This window comes from Schistocerca americana, chromosome X (genome assembly GCF_021461395.2).
Source record: "Schistocerca americana isolate TAMUIC-IGC-003095 chromosome X, iqSchAmer2.1, whole genome shotgun sequence".
Lineage (NCBI taxonomy): Eukaryota > Metazoa > Arthropoda > Insecta > Orthoptera > Acrididae > Schistocerca > Schistocerca americana.
Window position 1 is genome coordinate 890582216 of NC_060130.1, and position 24821 is coordinate 890607036.

At 40.5% G+C, this 24821-nt stretch overlaps 1 protein-coding gene across 1 annotated transcript; it reads right to left on the reverse strand.

Annotated features, from left to right (window-relative positions):
• Positions 1 to 1723: 1723 nt before the first annotated feature.
• Positions 1724 to 15993, reverse strand: LOC124556375 (piggyBac transposable element-derived protein 4-like). Its single transcript, XM_047130338.1, has 2 exons — positions 15145 to 15993; positions 1724 to 1843 (listed from the first exon to the last, which is right to left on the reverse strand). Exons 1-2 carry the CDS (start codon positions 15991 to 15993, stop codon positions 1724 to 1726), a joined length of 969 nt encoding a protein of 322 aa, XP_046986294.1.
• Between the last annotated feature and the right edge of the window lie 8828 nt (positions 15994 to 24821).

The window sequence follows — 24821 nt, forward strand, 5'->3', positions numbered from 1 at the left end:
ACTAGACACAGTGCCCAACGCATCTGAGCGAAGCTCCATCAGATTTTCACTGTAGTTTCCATTTTAGCGAACGATCGTTCCTTACTTTTCCGAATAAACCTCGTATTTTTGTGTGGGGAGAAATAATGTTGCGTGAGTGTTCTGACCTCCAGAGCTTTGAACGCGGTACATGTACCAATAGAAGTCATTGCGATACTGTGCTCCTTTACCATGTGCATCTTCTTTGGTGCGCATTCGGTCTTGAGTTTCATTTTTATGTGTGGCAATCAGAGACCAGATCGAACAGCGCAGGTGGAGGAGTGACTAGAACGAGAGGATATTCGGCGAGTGGGCTGGACTAAACGTTCCTCCAAATTAAATCCCATCGAGCACATGTGGAATGCGTTGGGGAGATGTACTGCAGCACTTCCACAGGCACGAACGACCATCCAATTGGTTGTCAACCACGCTGGTGGAGGAATGTAATACCTTACCACAAGAACTTACCAACAGCATGGGGGCACGTTCCATAGTCTGCATTGGCCGTCCACGGTCATAACATACAAGAACTGTGTCCCAATTCCCTGGGGTCCATCATAAACCGCGGTGACTTCTGTGTCATTATTGCCGTAGAAGACCGCCCCTGGTAGCTGAGTGATCAGCGCGACAGAATGTCATACCTAACGGCCCGGGTTCGATTCCCGGCTGGGTCGGAGATTTTCTCCGCTGAGGGACTGGGTGTTGTGTTGTCTTAATCATCATCATTTCGTCCTCATCGACACACAAGTCGCCGAAGTGACGTCAACTCGAAAGACTTGCACCAGGCGAACAGTCTACCCGACGTGAGGCCCTAGCCGCACGGCATTTCCATTGTTTTATAAGAAAAGGGTCGTTTCTGTTCGTCTCACTGCAAATTTTTTTCAGTAACCTTCGGTACTATAGTGCGGCAAATTTTTCCTATTTATGGCCCAATTTCCACAGGACTATGTTACTTGGTAGTGAGGCATCGTGCGAAAGCTACTTTCGTCCTTAAGTTTTGCACATCAGTGTATAAGGAAAAGAAATTCCATCATGCTACTTCTTTAACTTTGGAAAACTACGAATTTCTCTCTACGATGAAGACTAGTTGAAAGATTGTACACTTATTTTTATTTTAGACACAGCTCTATCACATGTTAACTATCACAATCGATTTCTGTGACACACTGGCCATTTTCAGATTTTATTCTTTGCATGCTGCATTTGGCGAACAAAGCTTCTAAGTGGGTAGACTCAAAAACCTGTTTCGTACGCTTCGTTAACAAATATGGGGAATTTTCTCCATATTTTATAAAGAAAATACTAATAAATATTACCACATTCCCTGCTATTGCTTGAATTAATATTGCTACATATTGAGTGGCTTCAGTATCGATGCGACCACAGACACTGAGCAAAAAAAAATCCTTGTGCCGTAATTTTCAGGCAAAAACATTGTAATAATAACAGCGATTGTTTTAAAAGCGATTAAATGCAAAATACGGGCAGCTATTTGAGAACGTGGACGCTGAGGGGGGTGGGGCTATAGATTCGCGAACGGACGCCAGCCACCGTCGGCAGTAGCAACAGCAACAGCAACAGCACAGCAGTAGCACGTGCCGTGTAATGACATGTTTGACGGGCGAGCTTTGTGTACTCAGGCGCCGCTTTGATGTCCAAGCTTTATGCGCTGCCTTGTCTCTCCCGTTGTCAACAGACGAGATCTCTAGCCCTGCGCATGCACTGATGAGCGCCATCGTTCAGCACGCTCCTCGCGCCGAACAATGTGACCGGACTCATTGCTCTTGACAACAGCAGATTTTACAACATTTATGCTGTTTAGGCACTGCACACGAAGCGAAAATTTGCAGCTGACTGGACCAGTCATTACAGATACCCCTTAAGTTGTTGTCCAGCAGTATCTTTAATACGTTCTTTCCAATGATTAATGAAACATTAACAGTTCCGAGAACCTCTTAAAAGGTAATGCAGAATGTAAACCTGGTTGACGTAGATCGATCTAAAATCTTGCAGTTTTACTTCTTCTCCATAGTGGGCACCACGGCCATAAATTTATTAAATGAACGTTGCATTTTTATACTTAAGCTGCATTTATTGAAACATCATCTTCGTTCCACACCTACTTTCATCCTTTTAAGCCGTTATCTAGTGATTAGCTACAAAAACGTGCCACACGTATAAAAATGGCAGAGTATTCACAATACGTGTTTCGTTCGTATTAATTTACAGATTTAAATTGTCTTGATGGTTTGATATAATTGGTGCACTTAAGGTCGGAAATGCGTTGGCCATTCGCAGTGACCACATGTAGTACTTGGGAACGATAAAGTATGATAATGTCGTCTGTTTTCCGGTAATGCAAAGATGTTTTTCTCTTGTCTGGGTCGTACGGCTAAGACTGCAAGAACACATACTATTGTATATTGCTGTGAATTATACGGTATCTGAAAGAAAATAACATGGCTGTTCTGGGCACGTACATGCAGGTATCAGGGTTTTAAATCAAGAAACCGTTACTATCATTGTCAGTCAATGGAAGAAAAACAATCAGTTCGTGTGGCTAATGATAGCAGTTCGGACATTTCTTCAGGCAGATATTGTGATAACACAGTAGGAAACCTTTTCGGAGTTTACACGTTGCATTAGTAGTAAATATTTCGTAAACTTTGGGGGATCGTGGTGGGCAGAACTCTGGTCAAAGGCATTTGACCAGAAACATGGAAGGATGGAAGTGTACCTCTTCGTCATGCTCTCAGATAAGATGCAGAACATCTCCTCACTTAACTGGTTTTTGGTAACATGGTGTCATTGTTGACTGTCATCTGACGACTGAGATGATGAATTTTTCTGCTACGTTGGAGTTTCTTGATAGAACTACTGATTGTAAGGTACATTGTATGCAAGATGGAGGTTTTAGAATTCAAACTAATTCGGTTTTCTTTGCATAAATACTTCTTCCAAATCAGTCCCACTGAATGTCGCCGCGACGATGCATTCACGAAAGGTCAGAGCCTATTTCATTTTGCAACCTGATCTAACTGAATTCGGATTCTTTCAATGGCTTCGACATCGACCAAATGGCGAATACTAATTCTAGAAATACAGCCAACAAATTTAGTATCTATAACTTGTACACTACGAGACTACAATTCAATAAAATCTTCGATGTTAGCGTTGCAGATGTTACATAATTACTGTACCGTCCTGCAACCTGTTAACATGATACAGAGTAGTTATTGGGGAGCACGTTTATTCTTCCGAACTCCCCCAATGCTCCCTTTATACTCCAATCATTATCGTTCTCTGTGCAGTAACCCTAAAGCAGTTTCCTTCTGTATCGGAACTGCTCTTCACATGTGGCTCAATGACTCCTTCATGCACGATTCTGTCACACTTGGAATCGAGAAACTACCTCTCAATATTCAAGAGATTCTGTATAATGCCTGAGCACATATTTCCAAATTCAGCATTTTGTTTACGTCAGTTTAAAGAAGTTTTCGTCTTGAAATGCAGACAAGGCGCTTTATATCAGGACGTAAATTAATGTATAAATAGAATGAAATTTTCACTCTACAGCGGAGTGTGCGCTGATATGAAACTTCCTGGCAGATTAAAACTGTGTGGTGGACCGAGACTTTAACTCGGGACCTTTGCCTTTCGCGGGCAAGTTTGGAAGGTAGGAGACGAGGTACTGGCAGAAGTAAAGATGTGAGGACGGGGCGTGAGTCGTGCTTGGGTAGCTCAGTTGGTAGAGCACATGCCCGCGAAAGGCAAAGGTCCCGAGTTCGAGTCTCGGTCCGGCACACAGTTTTAATCTGCCAGGAAGTTTCAATGTATAAATATATTTTCAAATTTGTAAAATGGAGAGTTTTTCACTTACGTTGCGTAACGCAGCCGCCGCCGTAGCTTAGGCCGATACCACACGCCTGTATGGTGGCGCTCGACTCGATGGTAATCTTGTTCGAATTTCGCTGGTGTAAAGTTTCCAGGGCCATTATTTGGCCGGCAAGGGCATGAGAGGTGGTGGCGTTAAGTTCCTGATCATCGGTCTTTGTGCCAGTGTACTGGTATAAACTGCAGAACTTCCTGCAGTGTCTCATGACATGAGACACTGTTGACGGTGATTCGTCCGTCGGGCAGGGACGGTAAGCTCTGCGATCCCCTTGGTGCTATTCGAAAGGAGCAGCTATGTGTCGACACCGGCTTTCTTTCTATCCTTTCTCTTCATCCTTAACACCACAAACCCAACACTACGTTCTAGAAGCACTCATCCCAGCCCTCCACACGACGCTGATACGTAGTTGACACTACATAACAGGTTGGAGGATGGTTAAAAATGGTTCAAATGGCTCTGAGCACTATGGGATTTAACTGCTGAGGTCGTCAGTCCCCTAGAACTTAGAACTACTTAAACCTAACTAACCTAAGGACATCACACACATCCATGCCCGAGGCAGGATTCGAACCTGCGACCGTAGCGGTCGCGTGGTTCCAGACTGTAGCGCCTAGAACCGCTCGGCCACCCCGGCCGGCTTTGAGGATGGCAAACCACCTCTACTAGGACCTTGCCTAGAACACAGGTGCAGGATTCCTGTATCTACTCCCTTAGGCTCATTCCCTCAGTATGGAACTACTCTGAGTTGATGCGGCATTCCAGAAGCACTATTTCCTTAGAAAGGCCCTGATTACATTATGCTGCGGTCCGTTGCTAGGACGATTTGGTAGGTGCCGAGACTACGTAGAATATGTGCACAAAGACGACACTTCGGATGTAAGCCAACTCAAACGAAAATGCAGTAGGTGAAAATCAAATATCTTATTGAGCGGCTAGTTTGATTTGATTTGGGGAGCATACCAAACTGCGAGGTCATCGGTCTCATCGGATTAGGGAAGGATGGGGAAGGAATTTGGCCGTGCCCTTTCAAAAGAACCATCCCGGCATTTGCCTCATGCGCTTTAGGGAAATCAGGATAGCCGGATGCGGGATGTCGTCCTCCCGAATGCGAGTCCAGTGTGCTAACCACTGCGCCACCTCACCTCGGTTTGAGGGACTAGTTGCAGATCCAGAACTAAAACCAGAATTGTAAATATGTTTGATTCCAAACCACTGACAAAGTTTTAAGTGAATAAAAATAACAGCAAATCGTAAAATTAATTCGTATTTTTAGGAGTTGAAAAGACGGACTTAAAACACTGTAAGTAAATTTAAAGATAGACTTCACTTTAAAACGAGAAGTAAGTACTTTTTCAAATGTTAGTAAGAGTTTCAGCCTTAAAAATACATTTGTAATTGGCAGTAGCGTATCTGAGCAGACGATGTCGACCTGTGTCAAGGGTCACAAGGGCACTTCATTTTATGAATTATATGAACTCCAAGGTTTGCCTAACATAATATCTAATTTGCCTAGTTATACTGCATTTCATGTCATTGTTTTGCACGACACTGGGATGAATGAGTAAACCATACATGAAACAAGAGAAGAGTCAATTTTATAATCAGCCTTTCAACGTCAGGATCACAACCGAGTTTTGAAATTAAACAGTAGAATTGGCACCGTATTTTGCACAAGTTTTGAAACAGATTATTTTGCTATTCTACAGGAATCTAGAACATCCGATATTATATATCAACGTGTGCACAGAATCGGAAAACATTTTCCTTCTCGTTCACTTCTAGAGCACCAAGTTGTACTTAGGCAAAAAATGGATTACGAACATCTTTTCCAGGCATATTCGACATCTAAGGTAGATAAACGACACTGGTGCATTAACAGGTTACAATGAATAGTTTCCAAGTAATTCAAGAAATCTGGCTTCCTTATTGTCAGACGTAATTTACCTTTTGTCTCACTTGTACGTCCTACAATCTTAATACAAAAACTACAGCCTCAACGAAAGCACCAAAAAACTTTGGTGTTTCTGTATCACATTATCGTGTTGTTTCTTCAAATGCAGTATTCTCTTTTCCTCGACAACACTGTTATCTAATATCTTAAGCACACATTGTGGTCAATTTTCGTGAGCACATTTTGGAACTAACAGAATCTGCTTCTGACATGTTTACCTCAGCAGTCCTGGCAGCTTTTAGGACGTCGTTTCCGGTAGTTGTGATATCACGTCGTATCACAGAAAGCAGGCGTCAGAGACTGCCAAAACAAATTTGTGAGGAGGCGGCTGACTGGAAGAATTTAACGATGAATGCCGAGAACGTGAGGAAGGTAATACAGAGGATGAGTGGCCATTTCAACACCATGCATCATATCCAAAATCAAGTCACATCTCTAAAAATCTTGGTTTTAAATGTCGAAGTGCAAAAGCTTGTAACTAATACAGAAAAAAGCTGTTGTAAGTAATTTTAGAACTGTACTAGTAATTTATGATACTGAAAATTCTGCTGAAATACTTGTAAGAAACTGAATAACTATACCAATCATCTACTGATCCGCAATGAACCTAGATTGCTTGGTCGTAACAGATATAATGTAGTCTATGAATGACCAGACAATGTTCTGTAAAGCCATTTGTTATTGCACTTACATCAGACTCCTACCAGACAAAAATCCTAAGATTCTGTTCAGAACCGCAACTGTTTTTTTTTTGTTGTTTTTTTTTTTTTGTCACAACGGTGTATAGTCAACAGAAAACCATTTAAAGACTTGTAATGTCGGATAGAATCTTGAAAGGACTTGGCCATAGCCTCTTTAATGAACCGGAACGGTATTTGCTAGAAGGTTGAAAGGGTACAGTACCACCCGGCATTGAAAATAGCTACAACAATTTCATTATTTTTGTCAGAACAACACATTTTTTTGTAAAATAACTCAATTTCAATTATTACAGCGAAGCCTGATACCAGTGTGGGAAAGAATGACAATTTATTTATTTAATTGATCACATGTGCACTCCCACAAAATAAATCCCTACATCCAGTTTGGTGAGATCTGTGAAATGAATGAATGTATGGTCGTCTGCTAACCGCAGATAGTGAATGTGAATATATGATCATCTTTGAGACGATCCTTTGGCCACCTTTGGTGGGACCAAAGAGATGCAATTTACCTGAGCTTTGAATGCCTGAAATGTGGCTGACCAATACGGTAGCAAGGTGCTCCCCCACTTCGACAGAGGTGTGAGATGACCTGAAGAACGGCCATGTTTCAGCACTCTGCCGCTGGATCTTGTGCTGTTAAGACCTGTCTTGGGTGTGCTCCATAAAGACAAAAGAGTGGAGACATGGTATGCATGTGAAATATTTAAGAGTAGTTTGAAATAATAATTTCTCTATTTCAGGAACTTTTGTGGGGAGAATTAAATGTCAGGCAGGTAATATTAATGGGATCGTAGTAATCTTCGGAAGTGACCAACGGTCACAATGAAACCACGTGTAGCAATAAGTTGAAATACTTCCGTGTGCTTAAGTTAAGCTGAATTACTAGCGTGTGTACTATAAGTTGAAATATTTAAGAAATAGCGTGTGCAGGACTTGAAATTAGAGGCGAGTACTTCCACGTGGTGAGTACTGTGTGAGTCTCAATCTGTGCATGAGACAAAGGATAAAGAGAAGTACTCGTCCATGGTATCAGTTGAGGACTCGCGTGTGTGATGAATATGCTCTTAATATTACTTTGCATGTTATGTTTCCGTGTGACACTTGATTCAAACTATAACACTCTGAGAGAGAAACAAGGTGAGTCAGCCGTCTATCCAGCAACGCCACTTGGCTTGCATTGCACAGGAAGACGTGCATATATCTCCAGAGTTCATAGTAGGAAAGTAGAATTACGAAGTGGGGCAGTGTCGTGTGAAACTGGGATAAATATTAATTGAAGTGGGAAAGCTGAAAGTGATAATGTTGTGACTATTCCCTGTCTTGTATTTCATGTTGCAGTGTGGTGTATGTCATGTAATTTAAGTATGTGTGGTTTGCATGGGAGAGTAGCAAGGTAGTTTCAGAGGTAGTGGGTTATGCATGTTCCTTTTGTACCGCTCGGTCTGGAGGAATGTTTCGTGATGATGATTGTGAGAGTCGAAGTGTGAGATACAATAAAAGATCCACCATCCTATCCAGAAAGTGCACTGTAGCGTTAAATAATTACGAGACCATAAGGTAGAGAATCACCAATGTAAAGCCATGCCCACTGGGCGGAATTTCTCATGTGTTATTGTTGTAGGTTATAGAATTTGTGTGTTTAGGTTATAGAATTTATCGGAATAAATAAGATAGTGAAAAGAAAAAGGTTGATGGACTTTTCCTTCGAATTGTATGTTTTCATGATGTCCTGAATTTATAATGTGTGCGCCATTCATATTCAGTGCGGTGGCCACGTGTTAATAAAAGCCGTTAAATAAAAGAAAAAAGAAAATGTGGTATTGCCAGTGCGTAGTGAACAGTCAGAGTTCTGTAAATTACTGATAGTCAGATGTGCGTTTCCGTTGCGTATTATTCATACAGGAGGTTGATTAGTGATCTAATTGTGAGTACGAGAGTTCATGTTACTCGATAAATAAGAATGAATCCACTCGCTTGGCAGACCACTCATCTTGCAGGCCTGACTGCTTGATGCCACAGTATGAGCAAGGCACGTGGGTGCCTCTCAAGGTATTTAGCAATAGTATTGAAAACAAAAATCTAGATGCGGCGACGGAAATGTGAAACGTTATCCTGCCAGTAATATTCTACACCATCCCTCTAGTTGATTCATTGTAAAAAATGTGTGACGAAACTCGGTGTACGCGAAAGAGACACCAAATGAAACGTCTTACGATTTACTCTTGAATATGGTCGAGGTGACTGTTATCCGACCACGTCTAATTAAAACACGATACTGAAGGTAGTCAAGCTCTCACTGTTCACTTTATAGCCAGGTAATTTAGTGGATGACAAGCTTCTTTAGAGGTTCGTACGGAAACTTTAGAAGCTAGGCGACGTTTTTCTAGTCACAGCCTACTGACAAACTAATTCCTTTGATAATGAACGAAACTTAGATAAAATACCTGCGTCCTTTTGTGAATAAAACAAGAAAGGTAACTAATGATGTTAGCATGACTTACTCTACGAGATGCGCTAAGCAAATTCGTGGACGGATGTAGTGTCCAATGTTGACTTCTGAATAGAATGTATAACTTAATCAAGCAACTGCTCGTTTAAATATAAATAGAGACACAATAGCTAGTATATATATATATATATATACGATGCGTTTCGGACGCAGGTTTTGCTTCATCGTAGGTGGCAGTTCCGGTGTCTATCTCAGATGTTTTGCTCCTAGGAAACAAACGATGTCGAAATACCTCCATCATTGTGCATCTTTGTAATGTATTCTCTCGAGAACATTGAATTTCAGCTTTACGGAATCACTGTTTACAAACTGGTAAAGTTTGTGTTTTTGTGTCTGAACATTCGTGGACACAGCCTACCAAACATGTGTGTGTCTAAAATAATTGCTCGTTATTAACAAATTTAGTTCAGTTAAGTCTCCAAGAAGCGTATCACTGAATAATTCCTGAAAATTGTTGAAAAAGCAGCAACTTACTTAAAACTTCGAATAAATATTCCCAGCAGACACACAGTCCAGTCCGCCACAATGTTTCATCCGAGCATTGTGAAAGCTAAATATGAGTTGAACAGCTAACTGGATTGCAAACGATACTGTGTGCAACAGATTCTGAAGACAAAGGATGAGAAAAATGTCGCGGCCATACAAGAAATTCGAGGCAAGAAAATAGCCCTCTCGAACTTTAGCAGAATTTCGTTCACACAAAGTTCGTGCATCAATCATGGAAGAAGTGTCGCACAAGACTATGGCTGCTTCTGCCGCTTGCCGACACAGATTTGGTGTCACCGCGAAGCAAAGAGTGCTATTTATTAACGCTATCTCTAGAATATCGCAATGTGGTATTAGAGTTTTGACCGTCAAGATGTACTTTATGTATCGGTATGGCTTTAAGAGTCATTGTAGATTACTTTTTCGAACGAAATATCTGTGGAATAAACGAGTGTATTGGATTCTTACAACCATTAAGAGTCATTTGAGTAACAGTCGCGACGATGTGTGATCAGTGGGGAAAGCAACGTAGTTAAGAGTACATCCTCGTATTGACATCACATACTTTAGTGTCCTTCTATTTTCATAAAATACATTAAGTGACTTTAATATGTGTGAATTGAAACTATTCTATATTTTCTCGTGTTTAACTATTTTGTATTTCAGTTTCCTGCTGTTCTATTTCTATTACAGTTAACATATAATAGTCATCTTTTAAGGAAATAGAAAGTTATTGCTGATATGGCGCACTGAAATACAGTAAGTCAATGACATTTATCTGGTAAAGACTGAAAACATTGACGTTATGGTGTCTGGAACGCAATTTTTACGAATGAAGATTTCTGTTAGTTCTCAGGCAAATCTAGTACTCTGCAAAGTTAAAAATTCCCGAATGCATATTATGGAAACAGCTCATTTGCAAAGTACTCAATTGTAATCCATTAAAGCTGTCTGACATCTAGAAAGACAAGGACACCCTATCGCGAGAAGGATAATAAAACTGGCCACTTTAAAAGCTACTTCAATGCATATCCTCGGGTTCGGGACATGTATGTAGTCACGAAATGAAGTAAATCATTTACTATAACTGAGTAGTAGGTCTAAGAGACAGAAAGGAGTATAACATGTGAAAGTTCTAATATTTCGTCTTATGCAGGGAAGTGGTATGATCTGACTGTAGAGGTACAGACAACTGCTCAACCACAGCCATACCAAGAATAACGTCGAATAGCCGATTATAAATTTTTACTACATAGCGACTGGTGTAATTGAAAATTTTAGTGGCTCGTGATTATAGTGTTTTGCTGTTTCTCCAAACTAATCCCACAACCCATACTTAAAGTGTAGAACCATTTCGCGTATTGGATCGTAAAAGTGAAGATCCACCAAGTCATGCCTGAGAGGTGCCTGGGTGGATGGAAATGGACCTCTATCTCATCCGGCTTCCGACACGAGTCTGGTCATTGTGGTAGATTCTTGTGCGGCATCAGCACTCCCTGGAAGAGTTAATCTGGTAGTACTCATTAGCACAGCTCTCCGTGTGGGGTCACTTGGCGAGTAGACGGAAGTTGCGTTAAAGAAAACAATTACTCCTCTTCCCGAAGATGGAATAGAATAGACAGACAGTCTCTTATGGAACCCAGTCCGTCTCCTGAATACCTACATATATAATCAACGCGAAAACTGACACGCACGTCGGTTTCGTAACAACAAGCAGACGAGGTCGTAAAATTAATGTGCATGCAGCGCAGAACTTCCAGCGAGCACTAAAGTGCGCAGTTAGCTCTACGTTCTATGCGTGTTCATAGAAATCTGTTCTGACGACTGATGTTCTGTCAGTCTGTAATGCTACAGATATGAGATACTAATATAAGTGAACGTCGAAAAGCCAAGGAACAGTCTAACTTTGGGTCTCTTTCGTACAGCAGCGGCAATGTAATAGTGGCCGCTACGTGCTGCCAAAAGGAGAAGACAAGGCATTTATGTACTCTCAGGTCTGAATGTAAGTTCCTTTGTTTTTATCAAACACCTTGCACTTAAAGTTTTTTCTCTAACGTTTAGCAGTCTGACTAAAATAGCAATGTGTACTACTGCCGGCCGCAGTGGCCGAGCGGTTCTAGGCGCTACAGTCTGGAACCACGCGACCGCTACGGTCGCAGGTTCGAATCCTGCCTCGGGCATGGATGTGTGTGATGTCCTTAGGTTAGTTAGGTTTAGGTAGTTCTAAGTTCTAGGGGACTGATGACCACAGCAATTAAGTCCCATAGTGCTCAGAGCCATTTGAACCATTTTTTGTGTACTACCTTCGCATCCTAATGCTTCATCACTGTTTATGATAGAAACTGCAGTAATTATGCCGAAGAATGGCGTCCGTTTTTTTAGAAGAGGCTGTACACCGATTCAAGTCGTGCAAGTATTTTGTATGATCGCAGCAATTTCTTCGATCAGATATCGAGGTAAGACTCCTTAACGAATATCACTGAGTTTGCTATCAGTAAATATTTTTGATGCAACCGCAACGGAGATAAAGAAAACTTGAAAAAAGGTTACAATTACACGCTAATTCGTCATTAAAAAGATTACTAAATGTAATTTAGTATTTTTTAGACCCCAGCCTCATGGGCTAAGGACTTAGTGAGCAGATACAAATTAGTGTGGTTCTACGGCCTCTATGTGCGCCAGTTAGTTTTGACGTAAATGCTGGAGGGGATAGGTAACTTTGCCATCCCATCCAGGCAGCAGATGGTAGGTTCTGAAAGGGAATATCGTTTCGCCATTGTTGTTAATAACGGTTGGCTACCACCCGAACGAGAAGAGAGAGCAGATGCACAGTGACCATTTAGACCGTTGTGACGACGGATGTAATGGACAATTGGTCCAGACACGCGCATCTAAACGCGGCATAGATTCTACAAGTCCTTCGTACACGAATGGAAACACTAGTATCAGATATACATTCGAGGATTGTGTAATTCCTGTAGGCTACGTGAAATTCCTTTCCAGATCTTGAAATAGCATTCGATTGATCCAAAATGGGACTGAAGAATTGATAAAACGCTACAACATTTAGCTAATTCCATACTGATTCTTAAATGACTGCAGCACGATTCTGATCTCAAGATATCGAATACTGGGCTCTGCTCTCTAATATTCATGACGACCCCCACCCCCTCTCCACCTCAAAATCTTGGTTGTGGTGACATGCTATAATAGAATAGCCCAATGTCTGCATATATACTGCGCAACTGCGGAGGGTACCACTAACACTTTGCTCCCTTTTCTGGTCTAGTAGCGAATGATGTGCACTAAGAACAACTGATCGGAAGCCTCAGCATGAGATCGAATGTCTCCACGGTCTCTCCACGAGGCATACGTAGGAGGAAGCAATATGATGGCTTTCTCTTCTATAAAGGTGCACTCTCGGGATTTTAACAGTAATCCATACTGTGATGCACGAGCCTCTCTCTCAGCGATTGGCAATGGAGATGAATGTGCATCCTTGTGACACTTCCAGGCTTACTAAACGAACCAGCGATGAAACGTGTTGCTCGTTTTTCGGCCTTCTCCTTTTCCCCTACAAGTCATACCTATTAAGAGTCCCAGACAGGAACGATGCTTTTAGAAGCTACTTCCTTCGTGGGTGGACTAACTACTTGACAATTCCTTCAGTCAATCTCAGTCTGGAATCTGCCTTTCCTAAGATTAGCCTTATGTGGTCCTTCCTCTCTACATTACTCGGTAGGGTATTGTCTGATATTTCATGAATGCGACTGTTTCTGGTAATTTTTGGGCAATCGCGCAATTATAGTGACGTGTATCTCTGTGAATGTATGTACAATACGTTACATTTGTTTATGTTGAAGGTTAACTGACTATCTCTCTATCAATCGTCGACTCTCTGCAGGTCCGGGTGGAATCCCAATGAGGTATTACAGAGAGTACTCTACGAAGCTGGCCCCTTACTTTGCTTGCATTTATTGCGAATCTCTCACCCAGTGCAAAATCTCAATCGACTGAAGAAAAAAATGCAGGTGACTGCTGTATATAACAAGGGTAAAAGAACTGACCCAAGAAATTACAGACCAATATCCTTAACATCGCTTTATTGCAGAATTGTTTAACATATTCTCAGTTCGAATACAATAAATTTTCTTAAGACGGAAAACTTTTGGACACGAATCAGCACGGTATTAGAAAGCAGCACACTTCCGAAACTCAGCTTGCCATTTTATCACATGGTATCCAGCAAACTATGGAAGGAGGAAACAGACAGATTCCATATTCCTAGATTTCTGTAAAACATTTTATACTATGCCTTACCGCAGATTTTTAACGGGGGTACGAGTGTACGGAATAGGTTCGCAAATATGTGAGTGACTCGAAGACGTTTTAACTCTTTGATGCACAGATTTTATGTTTAATTAATTTTTTAATAAAACATGCATTTTCTATGTCTGGTGGGGTTGCTAATAAAGGAAAACATGAATTAAAATTTTTTATTGTATTGATTTTGGTTTTAGATGGTGGTATATATAATATACCACCATGCCACTTAGGGCCGTACCTAAAGTTTTTGAGATATCTTGGTTTGTGCTTGTAACTCACCTTTAAATTCTACTCTAAGCAGTAATAATTAGTATAATTAATGTAAAATAATTTTATTTCTGGCAATTGGTCATTTACAATACAAAATCAAATTACAAACCTTACAAATAAAATATGTTTCTTATTCCTTTTTGTGAAAATCTTGAAAGCACCTTTTTGTTTTGCTAAGGCACAAAGGCACTTTGCATTCAGCGCACATCCAGAAAGTGCGCACTTGCTTCTTTTTTGTACTGCATTTCGCACAACGTCTGGCGGTAGTACGCTCTGGCTGGTGGGATGAATTGTCGAGACGCTGGCGTGAGGAAACATATGGCTTGTTTTTCTTTACGTGGACTTGACTCTCATGAAGTCTAGATGGCCTCAATGGTGTTTTCTGGGTTACTAAGCTTTGCAGGATACTCATCCTGAAGACTTTGGCAGTCATTTTTTCTCTATCGCCTAGTTCCTTCCAAATTATATAGCTGTTGACGATACTGACATCAAGCAGGTGAAAGAATATTCGGTGCCACCACTTTTTACTTCTCCGGCTTATTTCATATGATTTTTTCAGTTGGTCGAACTTGTCGACATTGTTCATGTGTGCATTGTAATCCATCACTGCTTGAGGACAAGGTAGCTCTATGCGTGAACCATCTCTTTCACGGCGAGTCACTGTAGTAACTTCAGGACTGTGAAAATTTGAAAGGAGATGAACAGCTCTCTTATCTTTCCACTTCAAGTAGAGGATGCCACAGTTGCTGACCCTCCAGTCAAATTCACCTCTGCTTAATTCTTTGTCTGTTTTTAATTTGGGTAAATGTTTCCTTGTTGGTTGAACTGTCCCACAGGCATATATGTTTCTCTGCTGTAAACCAGCCAACAAGTTATAGCTATTGAAATAGTTGTCGAAATAAAGATAATGGCCTTTATTTACGAGTTCAGAGGACAAACTCAGCACTACATGCTCCCCAAGGCCTGTTTGCACTGTGTCACCTACTTTTCCGGTGTAAATATCAAATTTCAAGTTGTAAGAGGTCTTGTCACACAGCATCCACACTTTGTAACCACGCTTTATGGGTTTATCTCTCATGTATTGTTTCATACTGTTGCGGCCTTTGAATTTGATCATTGACTCATCAATTGCTAGGTGTTTGCTGGGTTGGTAACACTTGGAAAAAGATTCAGATAGTATCTTGATCACTGGTCGCAGCTTGTACAGTTTGTCATAACCTGGGTGTCCTTTTTCTGGATGCAATGTGTTATCATTCAGATGAATGTTCCTCAGTAACCATCCAAACCGATTTACTGCCATCAGAGATGCAATATAACGATCATGAAGTTCTGGGGCACTAGACCAGTAGTCTCTGTATGCTGGCATACGCTTTATACCCATCAAAATGTTGATTCCCAGGAAAGTTCGTATTTCATTGTCAGTTGTTGGAGTGAAAGACTTGCCAGATTGCGTCGCATATAAATTTGTTTGGAAAACGATTAGCTCAACTAGCTCTTTTGGAAATATTTTTTCGAATATATCGATAGGTTCTGGATCATCAATGTCCCTAATAAAAGCACTTGGTCCTGATTCACTGTCGAACTGCATTCCTGAGGTAGCATTGAATTGTTGTCCCCAAGTTGGCGCTGTGTCAGCAGCGCGTTTTGGCGGAGTGGACTCACTTTCTTCCTCGCTCTCTGAAACTTCGCCTTCAGACGACACAATAGCCTCCGCAACAATGCTTGCTTCATAATCAGATTCGTCATCTGTGGTGTCAACAGTGGAATCCTCGTCTGATGGAATTTCACACAATAATCGTTCGATTTCTTCATCTCGTAAGCCTCTTCTTGACATTTTCATTTTCAAACAACAGCCTGAATCCAAGTAAAGAATACGTAAGCAAAACAAAATGGAGAAAGAGCTAAAATAAGTCACAACACAATTAAAAACTAAACTTTGTAGCGGAGGATTTCGAATTTTATACTAGGAAACGAAATGCAATAGAATACTGCTACATGCACGGTGGTACAAATAATATACCACCAAAATAAATTGTATATAAATAACGGAAGATTGTGCATATGAATGTATACATGGGTTCATACCGTAGCTGTGACGTCCAAGATATGGAAAAAACACAGGCGCAACAAGAAATTCGTTATAAACCACTATTCACACGCAAAAACCATGCACAACTCAGCACGCAGCTTTCACAGTTGTAATCTATGCAATTCTTGGCGGGAACTGATTCCTTATAGGCAGTGAGTGCCATCTGTCTGATAAGTAGAGAACTAGGTGAGCATATTAGAGTGGTGGTCGTGCAGTTAAACCACTGTGCAAAGAGCCAAGAAAATTTTCAAAAGGTGGTATACTATGTATACCACCGTGCTCCAAAGAGTTAAGCAAAAGAACCCAGTACGTTGTCCTCGACGGCGAATGTTCATCAGAGGCAAGGATATCGTCAGGTGTGCCCCAGGGAAGTGTTATGGGACCGCTGTTTGTCTTCTGTATGTGTAAATGTGTGTAAATGAAAGCTGTCGTCGTTGAGTGACAGTAGGAGGGTATAAGATAGCTCAGACAAAATTTCTATTTGGTGCGATAAATGGCAGCTAGCTCTAATTGTGAAAAAAAATGTAAGTTAAAGCATATCAGTAGGAAAAACAAACTCACAAAGTACGAAAACAGCATTAGTAGCGTGCTGCTTGGGGTACTCACAATTATTAAATATCTGGGCGTAACGTTACAAAGCGGTATGAAATGAAACGCGCATATGAAAACTGTAGTAGGGAAAGCGAATGGTCGACTTCGCTTTATTGGGAGGATTTTAGGAAAGTAGGAGTAAAGGAGACAGTATAAAGGACACAAGTAAGTTCAATTCATGAGTAACGCTCGAGTGTTCGGGATCGGCATCAGGTCGCATTAAAGAAAGACATAGAAGCAATTCAGACGGGGGCTGCTAGGTTTGGTTACAGGTAGGTTCGAACAACGCGCAAGTGCTTCGAGAACTCAAGAGGGAAGGTGACGTTCTTTTCGAGGAACGCTATTGATAAAATTTTGAGAACCGACATTTAAAGCTGACTACAGAACGGTTTCTACCGACAACTCGAACCCGGCTTTCCCCCTTATTGTGAGTGGTCGCCTTACCACATAGGCTATCTGGACATGCTCTCTGGAACGACTCAAACTTCTGTATGTCACATACATAACTTAAGGCTGTACATAGAGTTGTAAAGAAGTTTTCCTTGAACCTTTGGTCAGTTACAATCTTAACTGCGTTACCCATATGATAGGTGTGTTGCATACCTACCGGGCGTTACACAATTTCTATCGCTTTGTTTGCACATGCGATTAGTGTCTTACTAGAGTCCCCTAGAAACCGGCAGCGGTGAACCGTCTAGAAACTGAGTGAAGATATGTAAAAGGCCACATATTCCACAAAACATTTTTGTTCTACATAGTTATCCTCCTGTCTGTTACTTAAAAATAAACAATATTTATAACAAATTCAGAACTGTCAATATTTAACACAGGTTTTATTCGAAAATTGTTCATTTGTAACATGAAACAGACGCATGCTGTATCAAAAATAAAAGAATTCTCAAAAAAATGTAAAATTTAAAAAGAAGACACACAAAACACAAATGTATCGAACATCGTTTCAATACTTTGTGAAGCTAATATAACACATGTCTCTGTTAATCCTAAACACTTTCGCACTTATCTATAATAAGAGGAAACTCTTGCCTTTGTTCATGATGAAGAAATAAATAAATAACAAAATAGACTTGTTTTGTTCGTGTATGTAAACTGCACTTGCATCAAAAGTAATTTCTTTTGTTACATAAAAGCGTGGAAGGTACGCGGTCAAGTGATTTTTATTACTTATAAAATGAAATTCATATTTTGTAAGGATATAGAATATCCTTACTGGACGATATTCAGTTCTAATCATGTGCAGAACAAAGAAACAGACAGAAGTCCTCGGCTACCAGTTTCTCTCTCACACATTCATTTACGTTTCCTGCCAATGCTACCAATACTATCAGTAAACCTACCACCTACCGCATTATTTATGTGTTGTACCAATACGACCGAACCGTAGTTTTGGTAGAGCACAACTATAGTAGTACGTTTTTAGCCATCGCAGTTAAGTTGAATTTCAGGAGTAAGTTTCAATATTTGGAACTGTAGTTCGTCATCAGTTATAAAGAATTTATTTCCGTTTAATGGAGGACGCATTTGAATGATCATTATGCTACCTGCTTTGTGCAATTCAGTTTATCATCTACAACTTTACTTTTTCATAATTTGACATTATCGTCGTTTCGAAAACTGCCATGACTGACATAATAATAATTTTTTCTTTCATTTATGAAGACGACAATCGTAGTTATCAGTCACATACTGGACGTTTTCGACTGTAAACTACCGTCATCTGAGGGTCTGTAAACAAAGAGTACGAGACAGAAAAAAAAACGAATAATAAAAGGAAGAAGTTAAAAGCATCACATCGAATACTAGAGCAACCGAGGCACATGTGCTGTCAAGCTAACTAAGTTAACAAGTAAAAGAGCTTATATACAAGAGAATAATGGGTGGCAGATGACAATTAGACATTTGCATATTCATGGTGCTATATGAAACTTTTAGGTTATTACTTATTCAGTGTGTTATGTGCAATGATCTTATAGTTTTCACTCTAGAGAGCGTGAACTGTTTCTTCGTACGACTGTATGTAAGCTCCTGTATACTTTACGTTAGGTAGTATGACAACGCATACGTCTCAGGTATGATGAAATTATTTTTGCTAAACATTCGTTTTTATTACTTATTTGTGGTAGTTGGTTTTATTTAGCTTAATTTTTCTTTTTATAGATCCAAAATTGACTGTATGACTAAAAACTGCGACTGTCGCCCACATAAATAAAAGGAAAAGAATAACAATATTTCTGACGAACTAATATTATCAAAACATTTACTTCTATCATAGCATGCTTGTTTGCTCAAGTTGTTGCGAAATTGTGCCTGTTTTGCTACGTTCTGTGAAAGGGCTTCGCATCGCTTAATGTGTACACGACGAAAAATCTATACTACTATTTTTGTACTGAACAGAACATTTTTCATCATGATCAAAGGCAAGAGTTTTATATAAGCTCTACGAAGTACCGAAACGATGTTTGTTACGTTTTATTCTTCTGATGAACAAATGATCTCACATGGTATATTACGTCCAGATACTTCTCATGACCGTCAAGTACCATTACCTTCCTCAGTTAGGAAGAATAATTTTTTGTAATAGAAACTTTTAATTTTGTTACTGTTCCAGTTTGTAACAGACATCTGTAGCTCCAATGTTCATTGTGTTCAGTTGCCTTATGTTCTGTTTTCATGTCCATCTTTCACATGCATTCTGGAAAGGAAGTCGTTCTTGGTCCTATGGTGCCAACGTAATATTAGTGTTGAAATTTTTTCTCGTACTCTAGCCCCTTTTAACGTTCTTTTGTCGAATCCATCAAGCGGAAATTTAAATGGCCATTACTCGCAGTATATTCAGAAATGCAATGATTTCAGTGCACGTAGTGAATAATAATTGGGGCTATGGACAGCGAATACAAGTCTGTTGAGGTTATCAGCATGGACCCAGGCCGTATGTCGACAATAGCAGTTCATAGGAAGCACAACCGTAAATACCATCGCTGGAGGTAGCCTCGAAAGCCCGAATGGCATCCGCGAGTAGCACACTACCGATAAGAGGTATTATTCCCTCGTGAATGATCGCCACCTGTCAATGTGAGACTGCAATACTGCAATAAAGACCGGATGCGGTGCGACCAGAACAGAGAAGGGTTTAGCAGTGTTGACGACAACGAAGTTGTATTATCGCCGCTGACATATTCCAAGGGAATAATTCCATTAAACAAGATTTGGACAAAAGAAACTGACCAAATTTTATCACAGGCGGTCCAAGAAGAACAATGAAAATCGGAATAGCCAATTACATGCCGTTTTTGTATTGAAAAGAAAAGACCAATGAATGATCCAGTCCTCATCCACAAAGAAATAAGACAAGTTCAGAATTAACTCTCATACTACTCAGATTTATAGATATGGACGGCAATGTGAAATGATTTGAATGGAACAAACCTCGTACGTTTGTACAGTACACGACATATATCTCGGCAAATTAGTGCAAAATCAGTAAATAGTAATCGATTTTGAAAAGTTCACGATTAAATCGTTGTCAGGAATATCGACTTAGGTTTTCTGAACTGCCCTAAACAATCTCAGATGGACACCAGCTGTTACCATTTTTAACGCGAAAATCTTTTGCAAACTCAGTTAGTGTTGCCTTCAAAAAAGATGAAACTAAAAGGAATATTAAACACAACGAAGATGGCTAAGTGCTCTGTTTCATCTGAGTTTGATACGCACTGTAACATACCTCTCATATTATTACAAGTAAATGTTGATGAACAATGGGAGTGTATGAAAAGTTTCCGGTAAACCAGCCGTGTCAAAACAGGGAATTTAACGTGATAAGTTTACCGAGAACATTTTCTGCAAGGAATCCGTCGCGAAACACTTCGTACCAGCACTGTGAGTGCATTACATTTCAATTAGTGTGTGCTAATTTCACTGCGTTTGAGACTATCATTGGACCTATTTTGTTTTTGTCATAACACAGGGTCGCCAAAAACAGTCTGAAAAGATTGTAAGGGTGTTGCAAGGGAGGTTATGCTCAGAAACGACTGTTACGGAAAAAATTCGATACACTGTTTCGTTTTCCCATTTAATTGGCATTGAAGTTAGCCAATCAGGTCGTTGCGCGCGCAAATTCAAGCAGCCTGCCAGAGACAATATCGCAAAACGTGTTCTGCGTTTGGTTTGCTAACTTAAATTTATCAGCTCTGAAAAAGACCCATTTTAACTAGTAATGAGCATTTGAACAAGTGATAATTCACGGATATCTGTGCATTACCATATTTTAGCGAGTGCAGGTGCTTGAATTTGCGCGGGAAATGGCCTGATTGGCTAACGTGAGTGCTAATTAAATCGGAAACGGCGCAATATATCGAATTTTTTTCTTAACAATTGGTTCTCAGCACAGCCTACCCTGCAACACCCTTACAAGTTTTTCAAACTGCTTCTGACCACACTGCATACGCGGTATCCCATTTAAAAATTTGCCCTAAAATGTATTATTTCAGAATACCATTTTTCCACTCTTGTGCATGTATTCAACTGTTAGTGCATAGTACACCGCGAAGTGAAATCAGCGTTAAAATATTCGCACCAGACACGTGATATGATTACTTGGGTTCCTATAAAACTCGGTTCGATGTCACCAACATCACAGCGCCAAAAACGCTACGTCTACCAATGTGCGATGTAAATGAGAGTTCCTACATGTACTCTAACAATGTGGCGGTGAATTGCTTCTGTTTCAAACCGGTCATGGCTTTTGAAATGTAATGAAATGATAGACACATGCAGTGGTTGGTAAATGGTTCTCAAAATTATTTGTTTTACTAATCAATTCTGACTATCCGTACATATGAAACTTACTGACAAAACAGCTTTATATTAAAGGAAAATGTTATTCAGTAAAATCAGAACCCACATGTTTTTGCTACTATGTATCATATAAGATACCTGTAAATTATAACGAATTTCAAATAAAATATGAAACAGAGGTAGCCCCATGTACCGCTGCATAGAAGTAAATACGCAAATAAGTGGATAAAACTTCAGGGCGAGATATTGTTATATTATCTTCCCTTTCTGCTTATCCCTCCGCCTACTGACTAGGCAAAGGGTAAAATATTTTAGATACTTTTATAATACTTCAGATAGTAACTAGAGGTGTAGCATTCGAAGGGGTCATTGAAACAAGTTCGATCTGACGCTAATAAGTAACAACATTTTACAATTATTAATAAATGTAAAGCACAGCAGAAGCTACCGTAGAGGTAAACAAACCAATTATGATTTTCCACTATATTTACCAAAAAGACTCATCCTATACTGCAGTTACAATACATTACGTGGAAGGTACAAATGTAAATACGAAGTAGTTGATAAATCAACATTTTGAAAAGAAAACCAAAATTTAGCTTCATATGAATGTTAACACGTGGAAAACGTGAGGCAATACTGACCTTACGACTTATCTTAGAAGAAAGATTAAGGAAAGGCAAACCTACGTTTCTAGCATTTGTAGACTTAGAGAAAGCTTTTGACAATGTTGACTGGATTACTCTCTTTCAAATTCTAAAGGTGGCAGGGGTAAAATACAGGGAGCGAAAGGCTATTTACAATTTGTACAGAAACCAGATGGCAGTTATAAGAGTCGAGGGACATGAAAGGGAAGCAGTGGTTGGGAAGGGAATAAGACAGGGTTGTAGCCTCTCCCCGATGCTGTTCAATCTGTATATTGAGCAAGCAGTAAAGGAAACAAAAGAAAAATTCGGAGAAGGTATTAAAATTCATGGAGAAGAAATAAAAACTTTGAGGTTCGCCGATGACATTGTAATTCTGTCAGAGACAGCAAAGGACTTGGAAGAGCAGTTGAATGGAATGGACAGTGTCTTGAAAGGAGGATATAAGATGAACATCAACAAAACCAAAACAAGGATAATGGAATGTAGTCTAATTAAGTCGGGTGATGCTGAGGGAATTAGATTAGGAAATGAGGCACTTAAAGTAGTAAAGGAGTTTTGCTATTTGGGGAGCAAAATAACTGATGATGGTCGAAGTAGAGAGGATATAAAATGTAGGCTGGCAATGGCAAGGAAAGCGTTTCTGAAGAAGAGAAATTTGTTAACATCCAGTATTGATTTAAGTGTCAGGAAGTCATTTCTGAAAGTATTCGTATGGAGTGTAGCCATGTATGGAAGTGAAACATGGACGATAAATAGTTTGGACAAGAAGAGAATAGAAGCTTTCGAAATGTGGTGCTACAGAAGAATGCTGAAGATTAGATGGGTAGATCACGTAACTAATGAGGAAGTATTGAATAGGATTGGGGAGAAGAGAAGTTTGTGGCACAACTTGACCAGAAGAAGGGATCGGTTGGTAGGACATGTTCTGAGGCATCAAGGGATCACCAATTTAGTATTGGAGGGCAGCGTGGAGGGTAAAAATCGTAGAGGGAGACCAAGAGATGAATACACTAAGCAGATTCAGAAGGATGTAGGTTGCAGTAGGTACTGGGAGATGAAAAAGCTTGCACAGGATAGAGTAGCATGGAGAGCTGCATCAAACCAGTCTCAGGACTGAAGACCACAACAACAACAACAACAATGAATGTTAAAAAATAACTGACAAGCTGAACTTTAGTTTCGGGCAGAGAGTCGTAGTCGAACACCGTATCTCGCAACACGAAGCCCGCGAAAGGCCAAATTCGTGTTCGGTACACAAGTGTGTCTTAAAAACTATTGTATTAAAATTTAAATTTCGTCACTTTTCAATTTTCAGTGTAGTAGCTACACTGATAAACCAAAACATTACGACCACTGCCCACTGCGACGATGGATGCCGCCTGATGGCATTGCCGGAAAGTGACAAGTAACAAAAGTATGTAAGCGGAACAGACATGGATGGCGGATCACCATAGCGACGATATGGGTTGCAAATGGGGAAATCCAATGAGATAAGCGACTCTGACAAAGGGCAGGTTATTATTACGCGGCCGGTCGTGGTGGCCGAGCGGTTCTAGGCGCTTCAGTCCGGAACCGCGCGACTGCTACGGTCGCAGGTTCGAATCCTGCCTCGGGTATGGATGTGAGTGATGTCCTTAGGTTAGTTAGGTTTAAGTAGTTCTAAGTTCTAGGGGACTGATGACCTCAGATGTTAAGTTCCATAGTGCTCAGAGCCATTTGAACCATTTTATTATTGCGCACAGCCTGCGAACGAGTATCTCGAAAACGGCGAATCTAGTCGAATTTTCACGTGCTGCTGTCGTGAAGATCTACAGAAAGAGGTAGAAGTACAGTGAAACTATCACTAGGCGCTACGTTCATCGTACATTGTTGTACATGGAGCTCCGCAGCAGACCACCCCTACGTGTTCACATGCTGACATAACGACATCGTCAATTATAATATGATTGCAGTGGCACGGGACCATCAGGATTCGACCGTCGATCAATGGAAACGTGACAGCTCTATGGGTGAATCACATTTTTGCTACACTAATGGATGGTCCTCTCCACAAACAACGCCATCGGAGTGAACGGCGGCTCGAAACGTGCAGCGCACCACGGATGTAGGCTGGTGAGAGCAATGTTATGCTATGGGAGATATTTTCCTACGTTTGACATGGGTCCTGTGGCAGTAATCAAAGACACGCTGACAGCTGTGAACCACCTGCATCCCTTCATGCTTCATGTCTTCCCCGACGGCAGTGTCTTCTTTCATCAGTGTAATTTTCGTGTCTCGGAGCCAGACCGTGCTACAATGGTTTGAAGAGCATTATAGTGAACTCACGTTGATGTCTCGGCCACCAAACTCGATGTAAATTCTATAGAACCCATCAGGGTTGGTATCAGGCGCCATCGCTGCGTACACAAATCAGAAGCCCGTTATTTTTGCGAATTACATGACCTGTGCGTAGTCATCTAATGCCACATACCTCCAAAAACCTACCAACAAACTGTCGGATCCCTCATATGCAGAATCAGT

Excerpts from the sequence above, each read along its gene's own strand:
- LOC124556375 (XM_047130338.1), bottom strand. The coding sequence starts at position 15,993 with ATGTCAAGAAGAGGCTTACGAGATGAAGAAATCGAACGATTATTGTGT. Across the intron at positions 1,844-15,144 it reads TTGATATTTACACCGGAAAA|TGCCTAAACAGCATAAATGT; the intron begins GTAGGTGACACA and ends CTTCGTGTGCAG.